This window comes from Cervus elaphus, chromosome 11 (assembly GCF_910594005.1).
Source record: "Cervus elaphus chromosome 11, mCerEla1.1, whole genome shotgun sequence".
NCBI lineage: Eukaryota > Metazoa > Chordata > Mammalia > Artiodactyla > Cervidae > Cervus > Cervus elaphus.
The window spans coordinates 61,289,409-61,315,654 of record NC_057825.1 but is presented as its reverse complement, the minus strand read 5'-3'; the positions used below and the strand labels follow the sequence as shown (position 1 = coordinate 61,315,654).

General features: G+C 44.2%; 1 protein-coding gene across 6 annotated transcripts in view; it reads right to left on the bottom strand.

The window, feature by feature from the left end:
• Positions 1-26,246, bottom strand: part of BCL11A (BAF chromatin remodeling complex subunit BCL11A) — a 99,160-nt gene that overhangs the window by 71,717 nt on the left and 1,197 nt on the right. For 5 of the 6 annotated variants that reach the window (XM_043917938.1, XM_043917939.1, XM_043917937.1 and 2 more), the window contains exon 2: positions 19,578-19,907. In XM_043917938.1, coding sequence (XP_043773873.1) covers positions 19,578-19,907 — 330 coding nt within the window. Of the gene's footprint in view, positions 1-19,577; positions 19,908-24,531; positions 24,627-26,246 lie in introns of those variants that run through there. The other variant, XM_043917941.1, reaches the window with a different exon arrangement.

The window sequence follows — 26,246 nt, the reverse complement described above, 5'->3', positions numbered from 1 at the left end:
TTGCCTTCATGGAAAAGTAAATGTCTAGTTATACACCTTTACGCATTTTTATTTTATCTCTCTTTTTTTTGTACTTTATTGTTTGGGAATTAAAAATAGTTCATCATAATGCTCTCAAATGAACTGTCTTCCTCTTACAGGCAGATACTGTAGACTTTTAGCAGCGAATAGAAGCAGGGCTGGAAACCGGGATATTGGGGTTTTTTTTTAAGATACAGTTTTTCTGTAACAATGATTTCACATTCTGGGTGCAAGATGTGTATGGTTTCTCTCACCCTTAACTTCCGCAAAATCTAGATTGGATCAAATTTAGAATCTGGTTAAAATCCTGTTATTTTAGGACGATATGTTCTAACAAACAGCTCTGGGTTGGCTATATTGTGCTTTTCCTCCCCCCGAAGATTTTTAAATAGTTTTCATTTTTAAAAGGATTTTCAACTTTGAATTGTGCCGATGCCAAAAATCTCTATACATCTAATCAATCAATAAATAAGACAAACAAAGCAGCATATGTTTATCCTTTACCATTTGGGGAGTGTACATTAATTACAGATTGTCTCCTATGCGTCTTCCCCCCCCATTGCAGACAGCAGTGCTCAAAAGGGGCCACAAAATAAAAATGTATGGGGTAATTAAATGGATATTTATAATTAGAACTTAATAATTTGCATCAGGGACAAATGAACTCTGATTTTAATCTGCAGTGCATTTAGATTAGCCAGAAGATAGCATAATTTGATGGTTTATAGGCCTCCTCTCAGATTAGGAAATAATACCAAGCCTTCCAAGACAGCACGTCTGTGTCAGGAGTGTGTTAAGGAAGAAGATGCAATGAAAATGTTTGACAACGTGAAAGCAGCCATAAATTACATGACAACTGTGTAAAAGTCATGATGAAACAAATAAAGGGCTGACCTATAATACGTCTGATTCATTGTGACACACACAACTCCCTGCACTAATCTCTGCCCAGCCAACGCATTCTTAAGCGGGGAACTACTTAGCACAGGAAAAGCTGTAAATTATCACTAGTCAACAGCATTGATTTTTAGTCGACATTTCAATCAGGTTGAAGCAGAAATACTACCCAGCTCATCCAACAGCCTCTTAACCAGTCCGCTGCCCCTCTGCGGTCTCCTCAGTTATGGCTTTGTTAAATTTCCATTGCTCTCACCATTCAATATTTATTATAGCATTGCCACATCCAGGCACTTGGCCTGAAGGGTCACCGGCCTGCCTCTTGGGACATTAAATTCGTGCTTACCTTAAAGAAAGCAGAACCAAAAAAAGAAAAAGAAACAAAAGGCCAGCATCAGAGAGCTGGCCTGATTTTCAAGAGAATGGAGAGAAAACTGGGGGGTGCTGGGGGAGGCAAAGAGGCTATAAAGCAATAGTATTCTTTTTTTGTATCATTTCTGCTTCTCTGCCTAGGGGTCCCAGCAAACAGAACTCCGAGCCTCTCTTCTGGGGTGATCCATCCTGAACCCAAGGCATGGAGAGATGTAGGGGGATAAGGGAAGAGCTGAGGAGAAAGGAAGGAAATATGAATCCAGTTCCAGGGCAGATGTAAGAACTGAAATAGAAGGTTTGGAGTTCTCTACCCACATGTATTCTCAGCAGTCACCTCCATCCCAATCCCCCAACTCACGCCTGCATCCACACCAATAACAGCCCCTTGGTGGAGGATCTATTGAAACAACCTCCCTGGGTTCAAAGAGAAGGGTTACCAAGTGAGCAGAGCTCTGAGTTGACACTTGTGGGTGCCCAGGCCAATCCTTCAGCTTCCCCAAGGGACCTCTGCATATAGTAGGCGCTTCCTGATACTACCCAAAGACTCTAAAATTAAATAAATGGTGGTCTACAGTGGCCCAGCCAGTCTGAAAGGTTGGGTAATGAAAGGAAAACCCTGCCATTTGGTTTTGGAATACATTATGTAATCCCTCTGCAACGAACCTCAGGTCTTGCTTCAGCAAATATTAATGGTGTCAGCGCGGACTGCGGAGTGACTGGGGGAGGCCACCATGCAACTGAAAACCAGCCTCGGGGAAAGCCACATGTGGGTCAGATGGAGTTGTTGACTGTAGTTTCCATTCAAAACTTCCCTTAGTCTCCTCGCATGCTTTCCAGACTCGCCTTACCACAGCGCTTGCTTGGCCAGAAATGAAAACCTCCTTGAAGCAGATTATTACCCCTCAGGACCCCCTGCACACACAAAGACACACACACAGACACACACACACATACACACTCACTCACTCACTCATTCAGGTGCTACGCCCTTTCCCTCACCTTTCCCTCACAGCGAAGTTCCGACTCTCCAGATCTTCTAAAAGTGTGGTAAGTGAAGGGAATGTCACAGAGACAATAGAACAGAACTGCGGCCAGGCAGACATCACCAGCCCTTCCTCAAAAGCCCTAGCTGGGTTCCTTGGTCAGCCTTCTGCTGCCTCCGAACCAAGTCACACACATGTAGTAAAACCCCCTCCCTGATCTTCTCAGGACCCTCGCCCCACTTCTGGCTCACGCTGGACAGAGAAGTGACTACTTGCAAAGCAGAATTCCTTACATTGCTGCTCTTTCCAACAGCTCCAAGATGTCCAGGACAGCCGCCCGGGGACTGGATGGGAACATTCCTCTCCTTCCCAGAAGATTGAAAAACTCAACCACAAAACCCACAGGAGGACCAACCTTCCAGCCCAAAAGCTTCCCACCCAGCTGGTGCCCCAGCACCACTGAAGACCTTGTGAGGAGGTGGCAGGCACTCATGACTGGACGCCAAAGGACAGAATCCTTAATAACCGTGAATCCTTAGGGAGGCAGGTTCTTTAACCCTTGGGGAGCCTCAATTTCCTCCTCCACTAAGTGGGGCTGATAGGACTTCCCTTCTGGTGTTGCTGTGGGGAGAAGTAACCGTGTGTTGGAGCCACAGTATGGCAGTGGCAGCTCTCGGGGTGCATCCTGTATATTTATGCTTTCTCTCATTTACTCCTTGCATTGACCCTGGAAGGGAGGTTCTTTGGGTGGTCTCCATTTCACAGAGGTTCAAGGGTCCACCCAAACCCTCCCATCCAGTCAGTGGTGAAGCAGTACTCTGAACCCACAGCAGCTATGTCACACACCAGGCACATTCTCCTGGTGAGGCAGCATGTGACTCCATGGAGAGAAGCCAAGCACTAAGGGGGCTGCCAGTGGAGAGAAGCCCCTCACCAATAGCTCCACCACATCAGGTCAGTGAGAGCTCCTGAGCTCTCTACACCCAAGGACTCAGGAGCCCACCCTGAGGCAGAAAGAGGCTCCCTGTCCTGTTCTCTCATCCCAACCCGGTCACCCCACACCAGGAGAAATGACATGGAGATCCCAGTCTTTCAAGGAGAAAGATCCCAGTCCTTAAAGGAGAAAACAGTCCTAAGCCATGAATCATATCATAATAGTAACTGGCTTCAAGTAAACACTTGAGGAAACAAGCAACGTCCTCACAGAATGCTCCCAACAGCCCATAAGGTGGGTCCTGTGACACCCCCCACCCATGTTGCTCATGAGGAAACTGGAGCTTGGAGAGATGAAGAAATCTGCCCACACTCACACACCAGAAATGGCAGCACCTTTTTGTCATTTTATTCCATGTACTCACACAGGCTGAAAAGAAAAGAAAAAAAAAAGGAGATGCACATATTTTTAAGAGTTGATTTACCCTCTTTCAGGCCCTTCTCATTTTCTTACCATGCAGGTTACAAAATAACCTCAGAGAGAGAGAAGACAGCATCTAAGAGCTTGGCTGAGTTTGGGGCATTATCTATAGGATGAGCACAGAGGCCTCCAAATTTTCCCAGTTTCTATTAGCTACTGGATGAATATGGGGAAAAATTCACCTCCCTTTTGAGGCTTCTGTCTGGGGAAGTAAACATGATTTTATCATATTTTACCTGGATGTTCATGATAGTGCCTTTTCTAGTCCATGATGGGAAAAAATATATATATTTTTTATTGTGTGAACTGCAGGCCTCCAGACCACTTGGAAACCCCAGGCTCCCCTACGTGGAATTCTCTGGGCTCGGCATGAGCCTCAGCAGCCCCTCTGGTGGGAGCCAGAACATGCCTCCTGCCAGTGAGTAACAGGGAAATTCAATTACCTCGCCACTTGTGGCAAGAGGGCAAAGACTGCACATTAAAAGAGCCAAAAATGTCAGGAAGTTATTGGGCTGATGACTCTTGCTTGCCAACACTCATAAGTGAATACATAATGTCACAGTAAACTAAAAAACACAGAAACAGACCAAAGAAGATAAGATAATCGAGAACAAAACAAGCCCAGACACATGGGATTGCCATCAGCCCCGCTCAGGAAATGCCGTGCTTCCAACAGGGCACTTCCCCCCCACCCGTGGCCTCTCCTGGGCCTCGCTTGTGTATGCTCTTGCTCGGCCACCAAGAGATTAGCTCACAGGTCCTTTTCATCAAAGAGTTTAACTTCAGCCATTTAAAAAAAAAGAAAAACTGATTCCCACCGATTTCTACCTGCACATGCAGGCCCACCCGCCATGTCCCGCCCTGGCTCCACGCACACTTTCACACACGCTGGTCTCCTGAACACATCAACTCTTCCAATCCCCAGCCCTCGGGTTACTGGCGTTATCACAATTCCTTTTTTTCCCAACGGCAAGCCAGGAAAGATGATAGGAACTATGTATGTAGCCAAAAGACTGGCCTCAACTGGTTCAGAAGGGGAAAAAAATTGAGCTGTGTATTTTTTTTTTTTTCTTGCTTTTAGCCAAAGACCTGGGAGCATTTGATGTACAGTCGGCAGGTATTTTTTAAAAAAAGAAAGTAGGAAAGAAAAGAAAGAAGAAGAAAAAAAAAAAAAAAAACCCACCACTGAAAAGGCTTGGCTGCACTGGGGCCCTGACACGCTCTCATCTAAAGCTTGGCCCTCGGCCAAGTTCATCTGTTAATGGACAGCCACAACCACGGCTTGCACCTCCCCCACCTCCCAGACTCTTCTCTGTTCTACCTCTTTCGAGCTCCTAAAAACTAGACATCGATTATGTCTGCGCTTTTCCCTTTCTATTCAAGATAAACAAAGTGCTTCAAGTTCAGGGCACACCCTGGGACCCTTGACAAAACAATCTATCATTCTGTCTGCTAAACCAGTCTGGCTACACCACAGCCGGGAGAGCAAGGCTCCCAACGTACAATTTTCCCTTTGTGCTCCGTCCCTCTTGCCACTAACCTCTTTTCTTTACCACCTTCTCCGGAGCAGATGGACTTGACCACTTTGCTTAAAGCCCCTCCCGGTAACCTCAGAAATTAAAAGAAAAGAACGGAGGCCCTGGCCACTCCTCCTCCTGCCCAGGTTTTCCTTGTCCCCCTGTGGCCCCCTCATCCCTTGGACACACACACACACACACACCCTTAGATCCATACAATTCTTTCGACCCTCTCACCACAGACACTCACCCAGAAAATACATGAAACGCAGGGACTGCCCCCTCTTTCGCTCCCTGAAAGAACATTTTGAGTAAATTTTGTTTTAAATCATATCCATTCATTTATCCTGACTTGCAATTAAATGCAAGTACACTTTTTACAACCAGTACGGAATGTATTAATTATAACTACAAATGGTCAAATGAGAGCATAGTCCCTCCTAAAAATATTAATAAAAGACATAATAAATAATATTAATGAAACAAAAATAGATTCATAAGCCTTGGCCAGGGCTTTTATTATTTCACACAAGGGGAAATCCAGCCAGTGAAACTTGCTGCACATACTTTGGCAGGACTCTGGCCAACCAACCACCACTGAACTCTACAGAGCATGTTTCAGGGAAGGTGGTGGCGGGGTGGTACAGAAGTGCCCTAGTGCTGGGGATTTTGTGCAGACACCATCTTGAGAGGCTGATTGATGGCCATGGTGCACAATGCAGGGCCCTTAACATCTTTCACAGCTTTCCCACGTGGTCGAGGAAAGCTACCCACAGGCCGCTTCCCCTTCCTAAGGCAGCCCGGGCTGTTATTTCAGTGCCCACTCCTCCCCTGGAAGGACAAACACAATCCTCTAGACCCAGAGGGAAATAAGCCCAGCTAAGTAAAGGGCTCAGAATTCAGGCCCCATGAGCACCCTTCACTGCTTCAGCGCTGAAAGCAGCTTTCCTGCCACACCACCAGGCCCCTGGCTAACCCATCTCCACATCCCACAGCCCTCGCTCACCCCAGCACTCCCTGCCCCCCTCCCTTCCTCCCCAACCCAACACACCCACCACACAATCGAATCTAATTAAGATTGGGAAAAAATTTGCATTTTCTTTTCACTGTACCCCCAGTAATCACAGAAGTTCTTCAAATTTTGAGAATTTTGTTCCTCTGCTAATTATTTCCCTCATTTTGAATTTCAAGGCACAAAGACAGTCTATCTCATTGGTGGTCTATTAATAGTTTGAAGTTTTGAGCATCAGAAGGTAGGGTGGGTTTTTTTTTATTTTTTAATTTTTTCCTTTTAAAACTGTTCTGTCATTTCCAGTTTTGCAAAAGGGGTGTTTTGTTGTTGTTGTTGTTAGTGGTGATGATGTTAATATTTCTTCCAAAAGACAGCTTCGTTGTGCCATTCTGCATATTATGATTTGGTCGCCCCCTTACAACAGTTACTCTCTGCCTGGTTTACTGATTTACAGACCCTTGGTATGTGAGTGGCAAAAAAAAGAAGAAAGGAAAAAAGAAAGAAAATTCCTTGGCATAAGTGTATGTTTGCTGATCAAATTTCAGATCATGTGTTGTTCATTATTATGACTTTACTTGAAAAACAGTTTGCCACAGTGAGATGGATTCGCTTTACATGCTTTCTACCTCTCCACTCCCTTTAAGGACTTTGAAAACCAGTACACTTTTTTAAAGGTAGGTTTAATGCATGAACTGGTTTGGATTAAAACAACGTTTCGATGTCCACAAATTCCCTGAAAATACAATTTTAAAAGATGTATGCAAAGCCACACATGATTTTGAGGGAGCTAACGAGACTGTCCCACCAACAAAATTTAATGGTGATTTAAGAAATTCTAATGCTTTTCATTTACTTCCTGTAGAATTATTCGTGTACTTGACATTTATACAGTCTCTCCATTATATAACAATCTACTCTGGGTACGCTAGATGATGCCAATCTATTAGAATGAAATTTGTACTCCATATAAGCAGAAGTTTCCAGTCCGTTTTGACTTACCATTACATTTCGATGTAAAGTGTTATTATAGCTGAGTATAAAGCACGGCTACTCCATGCTCAGGGTTTTTAACTCTAATACTGTAATCTTTCTTGTTGCTTCTAGGGCTGTGTCAGTGTTTACATTCCTGGAAGTTAAATAAACCGACATGGCAAAACTCCTGGATAGACTGAATAATAAGGCTTGTGATGACTAAATTGTTTACTTTCTACCTTGTTAGGATCGCTTTCTTGTACAGTTTTGGGGAGAGACAGAGAGAGGAGGAATGAAGGGGGTGGGGGTGATATGAGATAGAAAGTGAGAGATTTACACACTGGCTTCCATATGCCACAAAGACCTTCCTACCCACAACCAACGAGAAGGAAGCAGAATGCCTAAGTTAGTTTTGCCCTTTTCGATTTGTGTTTTGTGTTCTTAAATACTGGGTCATCTGAATACCCCCCTTGTCTACTAGCCTCCCCTCAATAAAAAATATGAACCTTTTTTTGCCTATTTTCCAATAGCAAATTATCCATTAGATTTCATCATATCTTAGTAAAGCAATTACATCAAGAAAATGATAGTGCGTGTGGAATCAATTATGCATGCAGTTGGCCGGAGACCAAAGGCTGTGAAGTCGGAGAGGGCAGAATCGCTCGACACACACAAATAAAAAGCCCCTGGATCTCACAGATGGACCCCATCAGTTCATCTTACTGCCTAAAAAGTTCATGCACTTAATAATTTATTTGTGTTCTGGATACTGTTTCCCAGCTGAATATTAACAACTTTGAACTGAAGCATGCTTTTAGCATGGTATGGATGGAAGTCACGGTAGGGCAGTGCGAGGGTCCCTCGGAGGTTAAAATTGTAGTTATATTTCTTACACACTGTTCATTCTCCATCACAATTTATTTTCTTTCATTAAACATTCCTTTTAATCAGAATATCAGTTTCAATGTTCTGATTCTGCTTGTTAACCAGTGATAAACTCCTAAACCAAAGACAAACATCAATAATACAGCACAAGCTATTCAACAGCAAAGGCAAACACCAAAATCACAGGCTCTCAAAAATCGGAAACCGTTCGTTAGCACCTTGTTTTCACAACCAGAGCACTTATGTACCTTGAGAGAGGCACCGGGTAGCCCAGAGACCACGATTTACTTTAGAGACTAGGGGAGGACACAGCAGAACGGCTGAGAGCAGAAGGCCCCAGGAAAACTTACTTGAGCTAAAAGAAAAGTTAGTCAAACTCAGACCCAAGACATGGAGGTGCAAGTCACCTTTTCAAAGCAGAGACCCAAAGCATTGTTACAAAGGTCTGTCGTTCGTAGGTGTCTCTCTTCCAAAGGCACCTGATGTCTTAATACACTGAAACAGTCTCTCCACCATCAAACTGCTAACAGTGAAACTGCCCAACAACTTTCGGAGGGGAAGAGGGACAAGCCATACATGTTTCTGTGAGTATCTGGATATGCCTCCATCATACACTTAAATTTTATTCTTCTCCCCAAATGAGAACGACTTCCAGCCAACAGTTCCACAAACTGTACTTAACATTAAAAGAAAATGGATAAAAACATATGTAATTACTCAAGGTTAGACTTCTAATTCCTCAATTCACTAAAGGAAACTTGGCAAGAAGATGCATCATTTTGCTCCTTTCTACTGGGGCATCTGAGGAGGAGAGCCACTGAGGCAGCTAATACACAAAACATGATCAAAAGTGATTAACAACAGCTTCATATGCAAATTGCATTAATGAAGGAGTGCAAAGTCATCATGTAAATTAAATATGTCAAATCTCTTGGTGAACTTTCAATCTTGAGAAGAAAAAACATGGCTTTAATTTTTTTACATCATCAATTTTGCAAGATTGAAAATCTAAGAATCTTGGTGCTATAAACAATTTTCACCTTTTTTTTCTCCTTCAGCAGGCTGACAGGCCAGCCTGATGTGCACCGAATGTACATGTTAATAGGCCAATCAAAAATGCAAAACAATTCGCAATTACTGGAAGGACCTAATGGTCATTAGAATTTACAACTAGGTAATGAACTGAAGTCTGCCCACACCATGCATATTCATAAAGCAATTTAGCCTTTGAAGATTAAAGAAGTGCTTAAAATTCAAATGAGCTTTAGCAAATTATCAGTAAGATTCATCCAAAAAGCAAAGGGTTTTTCTTCCTATGATTTCCTCATTTTTTTAATGCAAAATTGTTATATCTTCCAGACTGAGCTTAAACTAAACATTGAGCTAGAAGTGAAGCCAAGGGGCTAAGAGACAAACGGAGGCTGCAAACATCGTTACGGACTTTGTTCATAAAACTAAGCCCTTAAGAGCCAAACCTATCTCTAAACATGGTAATTTATCAAAAACAGCCCAGAGTTGCTCATAGGCAATACTGCACAGTCCTCCAACAAAACAGATTAACGGGAGTCCCACCACCCTCCCAAAAAGCCTTTTTCCCCTCAAGTTGAGTCTCCTGTGTAAACATCCACTATGGTATAAAAACAGCTTTTTCATCGGCTTGGAGTGGCATTCATTTTAGAAGTTTCTGCTTCCAAAGGGAACAGAGCACGGAAGGAGAGGGTAGAGGCAGAGAGGAGCGTGATCTGGTTTACTTCTGAGGAGTGAAAATCTTGTCGTTGGGTATTTATCTTCCTGGGGGTTCCCCCCGCCCCATCTCGCAATGGCAGCATTTAATCCAAGAGGAACAGGCCAGGCTGACATCGGCTGACATTCAGAAAGTTAGGGTGTCCACCCACCACCACCCCACCCCAGTTATTAGAGAGCATCGTGGGAATTTGGACTTTCAAGCTTCCCAATTACCAGTGCGCAGAAGAATCTAACTCACACCTTGAATGCTGACTCCCACTCTAACTAACCTCATGACATTTAAGAAATTCTAGCGACAGAATTCCCACTGCAGGCCTCCCCCACTGCCATCCCAAACACTCCATCCAGGTGAAAAGCACAGAAGTCTGAGAATCCTCCGTCAGCTGGTGGACAAGTAAGACTGGGAATAACAGCTTTGAAAGGACCACGTGCCTGTGCTTACCGCTCCAAAGCTAGACCCAAAGGGCCCTCTGCTTTGGTGATTGTCTTTGAACCCCTACTGAAAATATTCCAGTGGCTTCTCTCTGCCACCCTTCTCCCCCTCCCCACCCCCAACCCCCAGCCGCAGATGCTTTCCTGAAGTTGATCTTACCTGGAATGTAGGTTATGTCAAGGAAGTGGGAAAAGAGGTGGAGAGAGAAGGGAGAAACCCTCAGGCACTATCTCCGATTTCCTCGACTCTCTAACCCAGGGCCCTGCTCAGGAACACGCCACATTTTAACATTTATTAGAAAGAATAGGAGGCAAGAGCTTCACGGGACCTGCATTCACGACCATCTGTATGAACCACAGGTCCGCAGTCCTGACCAATTCTGTTTGACACTAATGTTACTCTACATGAGCAGAGTTCAATGAGGGTTGATATGGGATGTGACAGAGTAAATCAGAATTAGATTAAAAACAAAAGTTTAGAAACCGATGCTACACTGCAGAGCAAATGGGAGTTGAAGGCCAAATTTCCCCTAACTGCCTTCAAGTCATTTTCCCTATTAGAGTGTTTGCCCGCCACCCCCCTGCTGGTAGTGCCACAATCCCATCAGAAAGCAGAGTGGAATGCATATAGGAAGGCCTGAGATATTCCTCTTTAGATACAATACCTATATATTTAATATATAGCAATTAACTTCTGGTCAGGAGTCTGCAGGCAGCAAGCTGCCCCAAGCAGATAGTGGGGGAGGGGCCTGGAGCTGGGACAAGCACAAAAGACAGGTCCAACAACAATGCCTGCTGTCAGCAGCTGAATTATTTTTATACAGGAATTTTTATCTCTATTGTACAAACAAGTACGTGTCTGTGCAGACTTGTTAAGCAATCCACTTGTATGTAGAATAAGATTTTTTTTTCTTTCTTGCTACCAGTCACACAACTCCAAGATCAGAAGAAATACATAGTCTTTGAAGCTGCTCAAATGTTTTAGTTAAAAGGACAGCAGTTGTTTTCAAAGATCCAAGAGTATCTTTATCAGAATTAAATTTTTCCTTATTGATTTTTTCTCCTTAACATAACAAAAACATAACATGAGAAGGTTAAGATTTATTATTAAAATTTTTCTCAGCCTTTAAATCACTCTTCAGTAGCCAATGTTCACTTTTAAATGTAAAAGAATAAGTTTTTTAAATCTTAGGATGGGATTGAGTAGGAGAGAAAAACTCATGAGATTTAAAATTTAACACTGGTTAAGGCATTGTTTTAACTATGAACTCAAAGATAGGGGTGGGGGCAAAATGGGCAGTAAATGGCTTATTGCAAGTTGCCCCTAAATGTAAATAAATCATGACATCATGGTATCCCCTGAGTCAGTAGAAGGAAATGCTTCAGATATTTTTTGTGACCCAAAGAGAAACTCCATATTTAAAACCTAAAAAGCAGATATGGCACATAGTGCCTCATGCTCCAGCTAAGGCAGGAATCCAAGCTATACTTTATTTTCCTAAAAACTGACAGATGTGATTTTTTTTTCTGCACTTCTTTATGCATCATTACATATCAAGAAAATGAACAACTGATGAATATAAATGTAAATGCCCCAATGCTTAGCAGGAAGTTTCCCCATTTTTTTAAAGAAAGTTCCAAAATAAACTAGAAAGCAGAGAAGGGGAGGAACACCATAGCACCTGTGTTCTTTCTGAAAGCACCTCTGCAGATTTCACAATAATTCCATTCTTCATTTTAATGGGAGTTTTTAACCAGTGGATTCACCTCTATCTAAAACTGAGATCAAATTGTAGGTGTAATTGTTCATCACCCATGCTAACAACAGCGAAGATACAAACAGAAACTCATTGTGAGTGACCACAGGTCCCCGGGTATCCCCTTCATCAATAGGCCTGCTCCAGGTCCCCACTGGGAATAAACACGCTGCCAACCCTATCTGGAAAAGTGGAAAAGGGTGTGCACACCGTCTTCTTGCTTCTTTTACAGGAAGTTTAAACCTGATCATCTCAACTTTAGTGGCTATAATTTGTTGTCTAGAGCTGCAAGAACTTGGTCTTTTATCTATCTAAAGAGATCAAAAAGAAAAAAGGAAGGCAGAGAGAGAGAGCGAGCTGTGGCCTGGCCTAGCCCCTAGCAGGGCTCTAGCTCAGAGCAGTAACCTGTGCAGGTAAGCCTTCCAGCGGCATTGCATCAGACCGGCTCACATCAGTCTCCAAGGTGAATGGAGAGGTGAAACACTCTGGTGCCCTGTCTGCAAACTCCTCATTCTCCAGTTCTTGGCAGCTTATTTTTCCAAGTGTTTTGTTTCAGGAAACGTGTGTATTTTTCTTTGTACGTTTTGTGGATTTCCCACAACTGGCTCTGACAGCTGTTGATTCTGTTAAATGAACACATTATAAAAATCCTCTTTAAAACCTCAAGCAACAGTGGACTTAAAAATAATGGTAAAATATTTTAATGGAGTTCCAGTTGAGAGTTGGTTTAAAAAAAAAAAAAAGTACAAATGAAAGTACAGAAGTCCTTTAAGTCAGAGCTAGATTTAAACTGAATGTATAAGCACGTGTGCATGTGTGTGCGTGTGTTTAATGGGGAAAGAGGGGTGTTGCAAATCACCACAAATATTTACACTGTACTCCCTTTGTTCAAATCACATACTTTTAACAGGAAAAGCTGGAACTGTGGCTATTTAAAATTTTAAATATTCAAACGCCTGTAATTAACCATATGAAACAAATTATGTCGCTTTTCTCCATACCAGCACATGCAAAGAAATTCGGGTGGGGGATTGGGAGGTGGCAGAGTCGGGGAGACAACTCCAAGAGGAGGCAAGGATGATGTTTTCATTTTGCTCTAGATCAAAGGAGAACAAGAATGGAAACTGTGGCAGAGACAGCATTTTTACATCGCTGTCTTTCACACTGGGCTATCTAAGTTTACACAATTCCCCAGACTGGCTGCATATTAAGCTTGCTGTGTACAGCTTTATTATGGTGCGCTGGTGGAAGAAGCATTAATATTCCGGCTCCGCAACTGACAGGGCATTTACATGCGCCCATCTGAGCGGCACCTGAGAGATCTTCCAAGGTGCAGTAGCTGTGCGCCTATTGTAAAGGCAAATGAAGCTCACCTATTCCCTGCTGGGGTCAGAAGTGACCTCACCACCCCCCAAGCCTCAAATCCTTCCCTTGCCAACCTAACGCGATGCCATCGCAGAATGACGAATGAGCTCAGAAACAGACCCTAAGTTACTAACCCTGCTAAGAACAGCAAAAGCCATTGCTGAAATGTTTTAAAAATGCATAGGGAGTGCAGCTGGCCAGTAAAAAGCAGAGAGACAAATTCCAGTGAACCCAATATGGAATACGTTACATTCTAAAACTGATTAGAAATCCAGTCTGATGTTTACTGGCTTCAAATTGAGTTTGGCATCAAGCATACTGGCTTTCATAATGCTGGCATTTTTTTTTTATTATTATTTTAAATCTGCCTTTGGTTCCTAGGAGCACATGTGGAGAGCTAAAGCATTCTTATTCGCCAGGTTACATTTCCTAGAAATTAAGTTTGTGACACAAAATGATACTCTAGTAGCAGTAATATGGTCCATGCTCAAATTAATTAGGTCATTTTTGTAAAACCTACACGACAAATTACAAAGGTAAATTTACTGATATTGGCCAGAGTTCTATCCCCTGGAAGGAAAGGGGAAAAGCATTTTAAGAACTCTTATTTACCTGGGTAGGAGGAGACAACAGAGAGGGGAGAGAGACAATGGCCAATCTCCCATTGGTATTACAAATGAAAATACTAGTCATTATCCATTAAATTATATAGTCTGAATATACTTTATGAATTTATTAATGTCTTCCAAATTGACACATAAAATAAAAACCTGCTTGATTTGAGATAGTGTTAAAAATGGACCCTAAGTTTAAATTTTTTTTTTTAATCCTTGTAATAATAACACTGCTGACATAACCATGACCCAAATGAAATCTGAACAAGCAGAAAGGTACTAAAGATCCTTGGTGATTAAATCTCTTGCTAAAAAAGTGGCAAGGTGCCAGGCTGGGTCCGATTTGATGCTAAGTGCCTTTTATTGCACAAAGCTGGTACTACTGTATGTAAAAACAGACTTGGGCTTGGGGTAAATTTTGTCAAATGATTTCTTTGTGCAATAAAGGGTGTGAACAGACCAACCAGAGTAGATTAAATTAACAACGAGTGACGCAATCTTGGTGCATCGCCCTAACTGTGCTACTTCAGTTAAATTTCACATTTTCTCCCAAACGAAAGCCAAAACTTTCTTCCTTTCTCACTGACTAGTATGCAATGCCACCACTCACCTATTCTTCTTTTCGAAACACTTTCGCTAAGAAATCACAAAATTCTGAAAAATGCCTGCTTAGGTTTTGCACATCTGTTATATATTCCAATTCAGTCCCCCACATTAGCCAAGCTGAGACAGCAGTGTGAAAATAATGATTTTCCAGGATTGTACAATGTGCCATTAATATGCATCCAACTCACCTCTTCCCTGAGGTTTGCTGTTCTAACTCTGTTCTAACTCTACCTGCACGTGTCTATACCCAGTTGCATTTTCCAACTCATGAGCAGCTCCACAATTAAATGCCACATACACCAGGAGGAAGGTGTGCAAAATAGATTTCAGATCCTTTAAAAGTAAAAGGCACAACTTGCAACAAAACTAGGAATGGGGTGATTTGAGAAATTACAGCACTGTTTTTTTTTTTAAGCCTTCACAGAATAAACACGGAGAATGGGAGGGAAACCTCCCCCCTGCTCCTGTTCTTGAAGTGAATACATATTTGTGTTTCCAATAAAAGGCCATTTTTACATTAACTGTCTGTAACAGCAGGAGACAGAAAAACTAACACAATCTCCACATCACACACAGGATGATCTTCATATCACGTGGCCCTGTTCTCAAAACTAGTATTTATAAAAGACAACTAGGAAAACGCACAATGCATCTTTTCTGTGTCACCAAAAGGGTAACGTCACAAGAACTTTGGGATCTTTGGGATCTTCCACATTTTAGATTTTTTTTCTTTTTGGCTTGCCCAAGTAAATTTAGCAGCCATGCGGGCCACTGTGTTTAATTAAGCTTTCAAAAGTCCTCTGACAATGCCAACAATTGCAAGACACTTCTGCGGCTCAATCATGCAATCGCTGTGACAGTTCTATTTACAATTTGTCTTAGAAAGAGTTTCTCTGACATTGTACTTTGACAAAACATCCAAGCTGCCAGTTCACAACCTTTCTCTGTCTTATTTACAAATACATCTTGTATATAGGACTCCCAGTCTCACGAACATGAGGCTTTGGGTAATGGCCTCGCAAACACGGGCTCCCAGTGAAAATCCTAGGTATTTATTAAGAAACAATATTCTTTATTCTCTGGGTGTGAAGGTTAAATAAAATGTTCACCAGTATACTGGGGATTTTTTTGTTTGCTTGTCATTTTTTGTAGCTGTCACACTAAAAATTCACTTCAGAAGTCAGTGATTTTTATTCAGAATCACACAAATAAAGAGAAATGAAAAATAGGTTATAATAGGATACTATAATTTATAGCCTTCTTTACAATTATATCATAAAGTACATCCTCCAGTTCAGTCTGAGATAGGAAAGAATTCAAATGGGTACAAAAAGAAAAGGCAAGTTGAGTTTTTAAATTCTAAAAAGCATGAGTATGTTATACTTGATTTACCTTTAAGTAACATGCTTATATATTTCTGGATTAAATTGGTACTTTTTCTTCCACAGAGCTTCTGCCTTACATATTATTACCTAGGTATGAGGTGTATTTTCCAGGCAAATAATTTTTAAATACCCTGATATCAATGCCTACGTTCTTGATTTTAAAGAGAAAAAATGTTAGACAGCAACAGACTGCTTGACAGTTCACAGGACTCATCATATTTTCTGCCACTCTCTCAAAAAGCTAACTTTATGACAGCTCAATCCTAATTTAAAGATTTCTATGTGCAATAAGCCAAAACCTCAAAGCTGACACTGTAGGATAATATTTTTTGGCCTTTTCTATAAGGGAACAGCAGTTCCACAGTCACTAATCTTCAATGAATACTTGCCCCCCTCATAAGACATGAGACTAGGAAACAAAACAAAACCCCAATTAAAAGCCCTGACTGCCAGTCAAAGACTGCTGATACCCAATCGTGGATATTTGACACACGCACTGAAGAACTGGGCCCTGCAGATTACAACCTGCTGGTTGCCAGTTAAACCAACACGACTTCAGGGGTCTCAGTGGATCGTAATCCTACAATATTTTGAATATTTGAATAAAATGAAAAAAAACAACCTGAACAACATATATGTGTACATTCAACCTGGTAAGAATTATTCTCACTAAAAAATACTCAGCTTTGAGAGGCCTATGTACAGCCAAACGCATGGCATCTTACTGAAGATTTAAAGAACTCCACTCAGCCTCCTGTGTGAAAGCCCAAATTCTAAGCTTTATTTATCTCAGGAAGAAGATCTGTCGCTGTTTGATTCCAGCTTCCTGACTAAAAGACGGCAGAGAACACACAGTAAGCTCATATCCAACTTACACCACTTTAATAAAGCCTTTCCTGCACAGCACATTTAAATAACTACCTTTTATACAGTTGCCAAATATATTCTTCTAGAGATTCATCAATATATCTCTTTCCTAATACAGAGCATTGCTTCTCTTGTTTGTGTGTGACACAATTCAAATATCTACTGAATGATTACTCTTATTGTTTCCTTCCTCACCATAAAAAGAAAAGCAGACTTGGAACCGTGAAGATGTGCTTGAGAGAAATGGGCTGCGAGTACACAGCCGTCTTCCAGAACTTCACTTCAGAGGCACCTGAGAGCCAGGGCATCTTAATTTACGTGCAATGGCAGAATGTTAATTTCACCATAGGAAACTCTTAATTCATTACCGTGAATTATGAGAAGTCGTGATTCTAGTTACTGACATCTCGCCTTGAGATGTGACCACGCTATTTATGTTCAGCCAATTCCAGGGTGGGAACAGGTGATTAAACACAATGAAAGGAATCAAGACTTTGTAATTATTCGTGCATGAAAGGTTTACCTCACCTGGGTCGCAGCACTGGTGCACCCATTGAATATCTTAGATAGCTTAGGTAGCTTTTCATCTCAGCGAAATTGCTTAGCATTAGCCCTATAAAACATATCTTAAATGTGCTTTTTTATGTGGAGGGGGTCCTTCTTTGAGCTCTCTTACAGTACTACATCTTTAAAAAAAAAAAAAAAAAGAATCTTTATGACAATCAGAGAGTTCAGGAAAATCTCTTCTTTCCCTATGTAGATTTACAACTGTGACAGTGGAAAGCCTTCACTATAGGGCCTCCCCCCACCAGCTTTTAGATTTCTCCTCTAAGTACAGAGGCACAGAATTTTCAAGCTGGTTAATCGGAGACTGAATAACCTACTTGGGACCTCAGTAAGAAGTGTGGTTTTAATTCTTGCTTGACAGACACTGTGTTTTGTCTTTTTAAACGAGCAGCTCGATATGTAAATACGATGTTACATCACGCAAGTGTTACTCCATATTTGGCGATTTAGAAAGGCTTTGGATCTCCGAAGACCAAATCTCCTTCCGCTTGCTCTAGCTTCATTAATCATGCCTTACACTTCTGTTCATTTTCCTTCCAGTCACAAGACAGCACATGGAAATGGTCACCACCATATCCTACTGGGGGGCTGGGGGGACAGATCAAATTGTAATCTGCATGGCATATAAGCTACATGGGATGGATTCAAGAAAACAGTTTGTAAACGCAGCTTCCCTGGCAGCAGCTTTCTCCTTTTACTAAAGGTAAAGTATCTGGGTGCTATTGCAGGAAGCGTTAAAAAAGAAAGAAAATGCCACATTTGATTTTAATGAGCAAATTCCAGAGAGGGGAGGAGAAATGATACAACATTTAATCCCCTCTGGACCACTGACCCACTACAGTTCAACCCTCTGGTCAAACTCAGTCGGAGGGACAAGCTCCAGGGCATCAACTGATTCTATGCACTACCCTTCCTAAATCTAAACAAACCTTCTGCTTTTGGGGGGCAGGGGCAAGGGAAATAGAGGAAAGTGATTTGGACATGCCGGTTTTGTCACTACAGAATCCGCATTCACTTCATCTTGTACATTAAATCACTGTTGTTTCATTTTTTTAAATGTTTTAAGGGTCACTATACAATGTTGTTGATCATCATTCAGAGTAGGGATTTAAGTCCCTCTGTTAGAGGTTAATTCCTTTCCCTTGCACTGCTGAGAAACCCATACCTCTAGTTACCTTTCTGCTAAAATTAACCAGAGGAAGCAGGGCTGTTGAATGTGTGTATGTATTTTTCCAAGAGAATTTTAACATTGTGTTACAGCAGAAACAGTGAAGTCTGGACTGGACATTTGTAAGGGTGACATGTGGTTGTGTAAACCACAAACAAAATCAAGATACATCTGTCAAAACCACATCAGAGACAAGGGAGAGCACAAAGAAGCATTTATCATTTAGCTGAGGAGGCAGGCTGCAGGGAGCAGCCGTTCCTGTCAAACCAACCTTTTGAAATTTCCAACATGCCCTTAAACTTTTCGAGTAAGCATGTCTGTGCGCTTCAGCAACTGCCCTCTCTACTCTGGCCTGGCCAGTCGAAAATGGCATCTTAAAGTCAAGGTCACGGTGTCATCCCACCACGGGGCTGTGTTTAATTACAGCCCCATACGGGCTGACAGCCAATATGGATCCAAGGCTAGCCCCGAAGCTCAGTTAACTCTTTCCAGTCCCTCCAAAATGCCCCTCCAGCCCACCCAACGTTACGGAAGCCTCGAGAACAAACTGCACCCCTGGGGAGGCCTGATCAGGTATTCTGACCCAAACATGTCACTGGCCGAACTACAAACGCCCATACAGCCCCTCTGCCTCTGACTTATCACCAGGGCTGGAGATGGGCCTTGGAAACTGGGCTAGGTGTAGTAAGGCTCGACAATTCAAAATGAGAAGGGGAGAGAAAAGGAAAGAAATTCAGAATCAGTAGATGCAAAGAGAGGATATCAGGTGTGTGTAACCTATCCTGCCTACATCTGACTCAAGTGAAGTAGAAAATATTTATTTTTGTGTGTTCTGGACATAAGCCATAGGAATGATTACTTTAACGTTACAGGGCTGTCATGGACAGTCACATGGAGAAACACAGAAAGCACTTCACCACTCCTTATGCGTGGCTACAGTGCCTCTGAAAATGAAAAGAAAACATGCAAACAGCTTTTCTCCTTGCTTCTCATTTACCTGCTATGTGTTCCTGTTTGGGGCAAATTCCTCTAGATGACGTTGATAAACAATCGTCATCCTCTGGCGTGACCTGGATGCCAACCTCCACGGGATTGGATGCTTTTTTCATCTCGATTGGTGAAGGGGAAGGTGGCTTATCCACAGCTTTTTCTAAGCAGAGGCTGCCATTGCATTGTTTCCGTTTGTGCTCGATAAAAATGAGAATGTCCCCCAACGGGAAGTTCATCTGGCACTGCCCACACGTGAGGAGGTCGTGGTCCCCTTCTGGGGCTCCCAAAGGTCCGTGGTCCGGTTCATCATCTGTAAGAATGGCTTCAAGAGGCTCGGCTGTGGTTGAAGAAACAAAAGAACAATTATTAGAGGGCCAGAAAGGAGAGGAAAGGGGGAAATACATTCTCAACCCCATCCCACCCCAGCACATTATGTAAAGGGTTTCTAGGCTCCTCCATTTAATTCTCAGAAAAACATGTGAGCACCTGAAACATACACGGGTGTGGAAACTGACAACAAGAAAGCAAATTTATCATAGAGGCAAACCATCATATAAAGAAAACTGCCTGACTTGCATACTTCCATGGATTACTACTACACACACATATATACATAACACACACACAAACACACACCAGTGTCCAGTTTGTGAGTTTAGAAAGAATGTGACTGTTATTTAAATAAATAGTTAGCACAGAAACATAACGTAAGCTTCAGTAATAACCACCCCCAAAGAACTGGCAAAAACATGGATTGAAACCAAATTTCTTTCTTTCTTCCTGCACAGTAAGTTGTCTATTGTGCCCAAGAATAAAAGGAGAGGTGAATAAACACACACACACACCCTCTTTGTGTGTGAACATATACACTCAAAATATACAGAGACATGGCTTCCTAAATTAGAAAGCTACTACATCACACAGAAAACGTGCCATATTTACACTGCTGTAATAAGAAAAAGACTGCATTCACCTGTGAAACGAATCTAAATAATCATAACGCAGTGTAACCCACACTGCCAAAAACCTTTCTGATCTCACTCTCAGCAGTGCCACAAAATCAAACAAATACCAAATTCACTGGCAATTCTTCTCAGACACATTAGCTAAATGGGATACTTTTGAGTACTTAAGAAAATAAGCCAATTAGTCATTTTTTCATTCTGAAGAAAGGAATGCCTAAAATATTCTAAACATGTTTGCACTTGGTGGCCCCCATCACATAAAAATCAGAATGGTCAAGCAAATGCCACATTTCAGATCAAGGCTGAGAAGTCCTTTCTTAAGACTTGAAATACTTTGCCTAATGTTGTCAAAGTTGACTAATTTTCTGAATGAGCTCCAAAATGCTTCATTATGGGACTATTTCTGCACACATGACCATCAGTGGATGGTACAACAAGGTAGATATGTCTTTCATTCCTGTTTCTTTAAAAAAAAAAAAAAAAAAACTTTGCACCAAAATACTCAAGCATGTATTTGAACAGCTTCTATCATTTTTTAAACTTCCAAAGGGGAAATGAGAGTAAGTCTCTGCTCCTGAAACCTTACGCTTATTCCATCACCAAAAAAAAAAAATTTACAAAACACAAAATACATCTAGGATGCTGCCAGTTAATAAAACTGAAGCAGAAAATGTACAAGTCTTAAACAGTTAATCAGTCTGACCTTCTTTAGCAAGCTGCCAATTTCACATTTAATGAACTTAAAGCCACAGAGAATCAAAAAATAGATTTTAATTTGAGTGTAGAATATTGGAACAGATTTTGATAAAGTGCAAAAATCCAGTGAACTCAGGTTAAATTTATTTCAACCCTACCCAGGCTGAATACTGAGGGGGGAGATCTGGAGTAGTTCCCAGATGTGCTGGGTGAAATAACATTGAGAGAGCCCTGTCTAGCTGCACCTGTGCTCAACTAGGACATGTCATAATTTCTAGCCTCTGGTACTCCTCCTAATTTAACATAAGGTCACCACAGGAATATGAAGGTTATAGTCCTACTAATAAAGACAGAAAAGTAAGCACTTACAATTCTTTGCCCAACATACTGACCGAAAGATAGATACACATGCATACTTTCCAAATAAAAGGAGACAAACAGAAGTGCTTTTGCATTATGCGTCTATGTCATCTTTCCCCTGCTTGCTTTCATTGTGACAAGGGAGGAACTGAATAAGGAAGTTATTCACCAAGATACCTCCTATTTGAATTAAGGATTTTAAGTACACATTAACAAAAGTGGCTTTTTTGGTTGTTGTTCAGCATTAACTACAAGTTCAGAGGTTTACAGACTGAAGAAAGACTGAGGGGAAATACCTCATTTTTTAAAAGTTAGTAGTACATAGAACCTTGGCCAAAAAAAAAAAAAAATTTCTTTTAAACTCCATCGTTAGGATTTGTTCTTTATCCCCAAGCCCTGACACATTTCTGAAAATGGAAATATTATTTGGGAGCAAAAGAAGATATTCTCCTAGGTATCAAATAGTTAAAGGTAACGCGGTACAAAACAGACTTGGTTAAAGTCTTCTAAATGTAGTGACTGAACTGATTTACAATCAAAACCAGGAAATGAAGTGGTAATTCAGAGGTTGCTGATTACACCTCCACATTTCACCTAATTAATTTTATAGGAGGCAAAGTTCTTGAAAATAACAAGATGATCAAATGTACAGATATAAAACCTATAACCTCAACATTTTCTATGCTCTTAACGTAAATTATTGCTAATTAACAAGAATTATATCCTAATGTATGAAATACCTTTAACATCAGGCTCTCTGCTAAACATTTGGCTGGTGATGTTCAGAGAAATACCAAAATGTGTTCTTATCGTTGCTGCTACATTATTAAAAATCAGACGAAGTGGGGCACAAAGAAAATATGAAAATACAATTCTCTTGGTGTAATCTACTGATTTGCATTGACATCTTTTCTCAGTGGCAATCAACATTTCCTTTCTGGGCTCTGATAATTTCTCTGTATTTTAATGCAAATTCCCCTTTCCCTAAAAACATTCCTAACCTCAGCCATTTTACCCCCTCCCTCAATTCAATTCCATCCTCCTTCACCCCCACAAAACCGGCGTTTCTAAGCTCCGGCCTAAGCGCTGGCTACAAAGCAGGGAGTCCAGGATTGAAGTGGAAGGGAGTGGGCAAATAATCATAATAATTAGCCGCGAATTCTCTACAAGGGGAAAAATACAAAATAAAATCCTTCTGCGTTCAAACAGCAAGACTGACTGAAACGTCTCAATGCCCCAGCCGCTGAACTGGGATCTCTTTCCTCTCTCAGCAGTTGCAAAGGAATAAATTTAAAAAAAAAAAAAAAAAGCCTTATAAGAAATGTAGGGAAGGAGCAAGGGAAACAAGGGCTGCTGGGGAGGGGGAGGGGGAAAGGCGCTCTGTCTTCAAGTTTGCTTTCCAAGTCCTTCCCTTTGATTGTCTTAACGGAGTAAGGAAGCACATCGAGACTGAAATGCGGAGAGAAAAAGCAAAAAACCAAAAGCGAAGGCAGGGGCGACAGGGCCGGGGCAGGGGGCCCGGCGGGGGTGGGCTGCGCGGAAAGTGAAGTTGGGCGCCGGGACTCGGGCACAAAGCGAGTAGCGTGCGGTCCGCAAGCTCCGGCCGCGCTCGCTGCGAACACGTGCAGCGACGGCCGCGGGGCCCGGAGCCGGGAGTCGGGGGCTGGGGGCGGGAGGCGGCGGGCAGCCCCGGGCCCCGACTGCTGCCTCCACGCCCGTCCTGCCCGGCCGCGGGCTGACGACGGTTCCCCAGGCCCACCAGGTGGAGACACGGGAAGTGAGGCTTGGAAAACTCGGCAGGTTAACCTGGCGCTGTCTGGGGATCACCGCACACACACCTCAGGCGCGGGTCCTGAAACTCATTCTGTGTCCACTGGCTCACACTTTTTACTTTGAGGGATCTCTGCAAATACGTTTCTCCCGCAATCCCCGGCACCGGTGTGCACAGCGCGGCGGCGGCTGCGGTTATTCATTATTAATGACGCCGTTTGCCCGCATCATTATGATGATAACTATTACTATTGTTGTGATTTCGGGCTCGGAGGCGAGAGCTGCAGGAGGCGGGGGAGCTGGCGGGGGGGGGGGGGGGGGGGGTCGGGCTGCAGAGGCGCCCGGCAAGCCTGCCGCGGCTGCCTCGGTCCGCGCTTTGCACGGGGATGAGGGGCTGGGAGAAGTGAACCTGGAGACTAAGTGCAAACTTGCCGGATCCCGCCTTCGGCCTTGCCCCAAAGCCGTAGAGCGCGCACTCCCCTTTCCTCCCAACCAAAAACGCCTGCCCGAAAGAACGAAAACTGCACCCCGCTCCACTCCCGGTGCACTGGGGAGTCGGCCGCGCGCCCGGGCGCTTCTCCGCAGCCCTGGCCAGAAGCATTTTTAAAGTCAAAACGAAGAACAAAGACAGAAGGGGTGATGGGGTGGGGGGGGGGGGGGAGAGAAAGGGAATTCTGCCTAACCGTCCGTTTCCCCCACCCCCATCCTCGCAAAGCTCTTCCCTCCGGGTCGAGAAATGCAGAGGGGGGTGGGGGAGGCCCTGGTACAGGTTCAAGTTCGCTGAGCTTTCTTGATCTTGTTCTGCCTCCTAGCGACCGAACGGCTCATTCAGCCCTAGAAGCGGGGGATGGGGGCAGGGGGGAGGGAAAGGGGTCCTGAAGACGAGAATGGCTCCCGCCCCCTCTGCGCACCCAGAAAATTAGAAAGGAGCGACCACCGCACCCACTTTAAACTGGCCCCTTAACCCAAAACCCGCCCTGAGACTCGGGGATTCCAAGGGGCTAACCCACCCAGCCTGGAGTCTCGGGATGGGCCCCGAGAGAGTGGGGGACGGGGGAGCAGCCTGGACTGCAAGCCACAGTCCGTCCTTTGAGCCCCCAGTGCATCCTTCCGAAGAAGGGCCCGGCTTTCCCGAGTGCTGCGAACACTGCCCTTCCTTCCCGCCGGTACCTGGCCGGGCTGTAACTTCACACCGCCGCGCGCCGCGTCTGCTCCGCATCCGGCGCGGCCGGGGGAGTGGGGGCGGGGGAGAGCGGTGAGGGAGGGATGCGCGGGGGTGGGGAGAGGGAGGGCCCCGCAACGTGCCCGGGCGGGGGAGCTTTCGAAGTGTGTGACAAGTTCCAGGGCCCAGTGAAAAATTCAATTCCCTATGCGCACCCCACACACACACCTTTAAGAAATACAGAACTGGATATGGGGTGGTCCTTTAAAATTGCAGCAAAAACTAAAATAAGGGTCATATATGAGATGGGGGAGGGAAGTGGGCTCTCTCATGCCTTTCTTTCCCTTGCAGCCAAACTTTCCTAAGCGCCCACCGCCTGCCTTTCCAGGCGCATTCTGTTAGCCTGGAGACAGCCACCCACTTAACCACCCCACCTCCCTTATACAGACTCAGAAGGGCCCCCAGACCGAGCCAGGCCCGAGGTAGAGAGCAGGAATTCAAGGGAGGGATGCGTGGAGTCCCGGAGTCGAATACTCCCCAAAAGCAACTACTCCCCTACCGCCTACCACCCACCCCTCACCCCCCACCCCCACCCCCACCTTGCTTGGCCGAGCTCGGGAGCTGGGAGCTATAGGCTTGTCCCTGTGGAAGGGGGGCAGGGAAGGCACGTGGTGATCTCCCCGCCGCCCCGAGCTGGGGGCAAGAGGCGTCGCGGGTAGGGGACGGACAGGACTCGCTTTTAGGGTTGCTTTGCAAAATAAAAATGCTTTGCAAAGACGAGTTTCTCCCCAGCCGATTTCGCAGTGGGGCTGGCCAAGAGGAGGTCTGAGCATTGTACTAGGGGGCCAGAGAGGACCCTGGACCCTCTGGCGCTGAGTCGCTGCACCGCCTGCCGCTGGGCCAGCGGGCGGGCGGCGGGCGCCGGGTGGGCGATCCCGGGCGGGGCGGGGGCGCGGCGAGGCCGGGCGAGGCCCCGGCGAGGCCCGGCCGCAGCCGCCGCCCGCTCCCGGCCTGCCGCGCCGCGCTCGGTCCTCTGTCTGTTTGTTGGCAGGAGGCTCCCGCACACGCGGTGCTTGTAAACATTCAGACACGAGATTTTTCCCAATCAAAATCCACTTCCACTTTTTTTGAAAATCTTCCAAAAAATAGTAAGAGGAGGGAGTTCCTCGCTCCCTCTCTGTGCCGCCGGCGCTCTAAGTTTGCAACTAAAGAGGTTTTGGTGAAGGGGGTAATTGTATTTTTCCCCTCTATTAGAGATTGTGAGATTTTTGTAGCGGGGGGGGGGGGGGCGGTGGTGGCGGAGGGGGAGTCAAAGAGGAGAGCGTTGCTGAAAACGGCTGGCGGAGCGTTTGCCGTCTGTCTGGGGGCAAAAAGAAAACGTTGCCTTGTTTTATTTTATGTATTTTATTTTATTTTTCACCTATTTTCGCCGCCGCTGAGGTTCGGCCGGGAGGGGCGGGCAGCGGCAACCCGGGCGGCAGCAGCCACAGCGCCCTCCCTCCCTCTTCGACTGGCCCCCGGCCCTCGCTCCTGCCCTTCGGCGGCGGCGGCGCGGGAGGGCAAGCGCGAGGAGCCGGCACAAAAGGCAACGGGGCAAACACCCACCTCGGGCCGGAACAAAAGGCTGCAGCGCCGGCCGCGGCTCCGGTCCTTCCCGGCCGCCCAAGCTCTCCCGGCCGCCGCGGCCCCTCTCCAGACTCGGCGGACTCAAGAGCGTCCGGGG